Genomic DNA, 3,945 nt, shown 5'->3' with positions numbered 1-3,945 from the left:
ATATATATATATATATATATATATATATACATATACGTGAGTCATCTAAAAGTCCAGAACCGAGAGCAGTCACCATATTCCCTTCCATATCAGCCAACTCTGATGAGCATAAGGTTATATAATCGGATTGTTACCTAACACTCCATTGTTTTCCTTGCACGAAACTGATCGGTAAGATCAGCCGTGATGGATGTATAATACTGTATGTTTTGGATAACACACACACACACACACACGCACATTGTTCCCTTTGGCTATGTCCATTACCACAAGGGAGATAAGGCAACAAACTGGCAGAATTGTTAGCACACCAGACAAAATACCTAGTGGTATTTCATCCACCTTTATGTTCTGAGTTCAAATGCTACCAAAGTTAACCTTGCCTGTCATCGTTTCAGGATCAATAAAATAAGTACCAGTCATGTACTGAGCCCCTCCCCTCAAAAACTGCTGGCCCTGTGCCAAAATTTGAAATCATTATTACAAGCGACATAACAAGAGGCACAATTAGAAATTTTAATTTGAAATTCACATAAAAAAGCACCCGTGCTGGTGCCACCGAAGTAGCACCCATGCCAGCTCCACATGAAAACAGCACCACATAAAAAGTACCCAGAAAACTCTGTAAAGCGGTTGGTGTTAGGAAAGGCACCCAGCTGTAGAAACCAAGCCAAATCAGACCAGAGCTTGGAGCAGCTCTCCAGCTGTTGAACTGTCCAATCCATGCCAGCATGGAAAATGGATGTTAAATGATGATGACAATGTTGAGGAGGAGGAACTGTTCTCATGTTTAATATTCTGTTACAAGTTCTTAAAATTTCTAGACGGTGGTATTCATGTGTAGCACTATTTCGTTCTGTTTAGAAATCTTCAGCATGATTTAACCTAAAATTTATTTGTTAGATATATGACAAAGAGTGACGTTTCATTAAAAATAGTGATGAAGTTATTTACAATCTGAAGGGAAATTCATTGCAATTTTTTTTGTTTTCTGCTTCACAGAGTGTTGGTGGTTTAGAAATCAAGAGAAAGAGAGAATATGCCGAGTATATATGGAGATACATATACACATATGTAGGTACATATAACGGTTGGGTTTTATATATATATATACATGTAAGAATGTGTGTGTGTATGCGCATGTGTGTGTAGATATATATATATATATATATATATATATATATATATATATAGAGAGAGAGAGAGAGAGAGAGAGAGAGAGAGAGAGAGAGAGAGAGATCGGTTGTTTGATTAAATGATTGAGAGATAGAGAGAGAAGGACAGATAGATAAATAGACAGGCAGATACATATATAAATAGATCGGTTGTTTGATTGATCGATTGAGAAACAGAGAGAGAGAAGGATGGATAGATAGATAGATAGATAGATAGATAGATAGATAGATAGGTAGGTAGGTAGGTAGGTAGGTAGGTAGGTAGGTAGGTAGCTAGCTAGATGGACAGATGGATAGATAGATAGATAGATAGATAGATAGGTAGATAGGTAGATAGATGGTAGATAGATAGATAGATAGATAGATAGATAGATAGATAGATAGATAGACAGGTAGATACACACACATAGTGAATTCTTCTGACTATAAACTACATAGTGTGAACTGCATTGTAATGTAGAAGATTGGGGAAGAAAGCCAAAACAACAAAAAGGAAAAAAAAGATAGAGATAAAAGCAACAAAAAAAAAAGCAAAAAACTATCCCATCCTTCCCCCTCAGTTGCCAATGAAGCTGCACGGATTGGATCTGTTGGACAGTAAATGGCCATCTAGTGGTCAGTAGGTCTCCAGGTACCTCTGCTGCTCAGTAGACTGTTAATATGTCTTGGTCTGTTTAGGATAAGATTAATAGCCGCAGCAGTACCGCTGCTGAGGTTGCAGCGGACACTGCGAACAACAACAGTAACAAGAACAACAAACAACAAATGTAAGAGTAACAATAATAGAAACAGTTACAGGAGGAGGAGGAGGCAGAGGAGAGAAGAATGATAGTTAGTGTGTGTGTGTGTGTGTGTGTGTGGAGGGGCAGGAGTTTGAAGGCAGGAAGGAGCTAGAGTAGAATGAAGGAAGATGGGGAAAGAGGGTGGGGTGGCAGGCACAGGAGAAAGAAAGAAAGAAAGGAAAGAAAGAAAGAAAGAAAGAAAGAAAGAAAGGAAGGAAGGAAGGAAGAAAGAAAGGAAGGAAGAAAGAAAGAAAGGAAGGAAGAAAGAAAGAATGAAAGAAAAGAAAGAAAGAAAAAAGAAAGAAAGAAAAAAAGAAAAGAAAGAAAGAAAGAAAGGACGGCAGGACAGAAAGATGGGTGGGAGGAAGGAAATGTGTTTAGAGATTCATTTCATTAATTAATATTAATTAATATTAGCTAACACCTTAATACGGTTGACCTCTGTAAGCACAACTGAGTGGGGTGGGGGAGAGAGGGTGATCACGTTGCTGTTGTTGTAGTTAGTGTTGTTGCAGTGTTATTGATGTTGCGGTGTTGTTGTAGTGCTATTATTATTTTTATATCTTTTATCTTCTTTTACTGGTTTCAATCACTAGAGAACAGACATGCTGGAGCATTGCCTTAAAGAATTCCAGTCAAACAAATTAACCAGAGTACTTGCTTGTTTCTTTTTTTCTTTTTATTTCTTTTTCTGTTTTTTTTTAAAGCCTTGTATTTATTCTATTGTTCTTTTTTGAGGCCCTACCCCAAAACACACAAGTTCATCATCATTATTGTTTTAAGATCAACTTTTCCATACTTGCATGGGTTGGACAGGATTTGTTGAGGGTTTTCTATGGACCGATGCCCTTCCTGCCACCAACAGTTGCCTGTTTCCAAGGAAGGTAATACATTTCCCTGTGACCAGATGCTCTCATAGAACATTGGAAATGAATGGCAACAGCTGGTATGACAGTTGTACTCATTCAGAAGTATCACGCAATGTCAAAGCAAGGAGACACACACACACACACACATGCACATTCATGCATACATTTGTTCTCTTTGTATTTTTTATCTCTCAACCCTTTGAGCTTATGCTTTCCGACAAAGAGCGTAGGCTCAAAGCATCAAAGACTTTCCCATTCTTCCCAAGCATTAAACTAATACACCTGCTTGCTGTTCCCTCACCTGTCTTTGCCTTTTGTTATCTGTAAATATGAACTAAATATATATATATATATATATATATATATATATATAGGCACAGGAATGGCTGTGTGGTAAGTAGCTTGCTTACCAACCACATGGTTATGGTTTCAGTCACACTGCGTGGCACAGGAGCCAGTCCAGCGGCACTGGCAATGACCTCGCTCAAATGTTGCTTTTCACCTGGCACTGGCACAAGTGCCAGTAAAGCAACAGTGGTGACGATCACGCTCAAATAGTGCTTTTTATGTGCCACTAGCATGGGAGCCAGTCAGCGGCTCTGGCAACAATCACACTTGGATGGTGCTTTAATGTCCCACTGGCACAGGTGCCAGTTAGACGGTGCTGCCATCGGTCACATCATTGAATTTGATTTGGAACATTATCTTTAATTCTATAATTATATTTTGAATACCTGAGAGCAAACTGGTAATCATTCTGGGGGTAATCCCTGACCTTTTACCAATATATATATATCTTTATATACAACGGGATTCTTTCAGTTTCCGTCTACCAAATCCACTCACAATGCTTAAGTTGACCTGGGGTTGTAGAAGAAAATACTTGGCCTGAGTTGCTGTACAATGGGATTGAACCTGAAACCATGTGGATGCAAGGTGATCTTATCAACTACAGAGCCTGTTCTGCATGTGTAATCAAATAACGAGTACTGCAGCTGGTGCCGATACTGTAACTTATTAAGTACCACCAGCATTAACACCAACGCCAACACTACCATCACTATGACCACTACCATCACCACCACCACCACCACCACCACCACCATCACAACCACCTCT

At 38.9% G+C, this 3,945-nt stretch overlaps 1 protein-coding gene across 5 annotated transcripts in view; it reads right to left on the bottom strand.

The window, feature by feature from the left end:
- The window catches only part of LOC106883979 (uncharacterized), a 130,492-nt gene that overhangs the window by 9,520 nt on the left and 117,027 nt on the right, over window positions 1–3,945 (bottom strand). Inside the window, exon 8 of one of the 5 annotated variants that reach the window (XM_052976944.1) lies at window positions 846–885. The exons of the other annotated variants lie outside the window; for them this stretch is intronic. Coding sequence (XP_052832904.1) covers window positions 861–885 — 25 coding nt within the window. The 3' untranslated portion in view covers window positions 846–860. Of the gene's footprint in view, window positions 1–845; window positions 886–3,945 lie in introns of those variants that run through there. 5 annotated transcript variants of the gene reach the window in all.

The sequence above is a fragment of the Octopus bimaculoides genome, chromosome 26 (genome assembly GCF_001194135.2).
Source record: "Octopus bimaculoides isolate UCB-OBI-ISO-001 chromosome 26, ASM119413v2, whole genome shotgun sequence".
In the NCBI taxonomy this organism is placed as follows: domain Eukaryota; kingdom Metazoa; phylum Mollusca; class Cephalopoda; order Octopoda; family Octopodidae; genus Octopus; species Octopus bimaculoides.
This window is presented reverse-complemented; position numbering and strand designations above follow the sequence as displayed.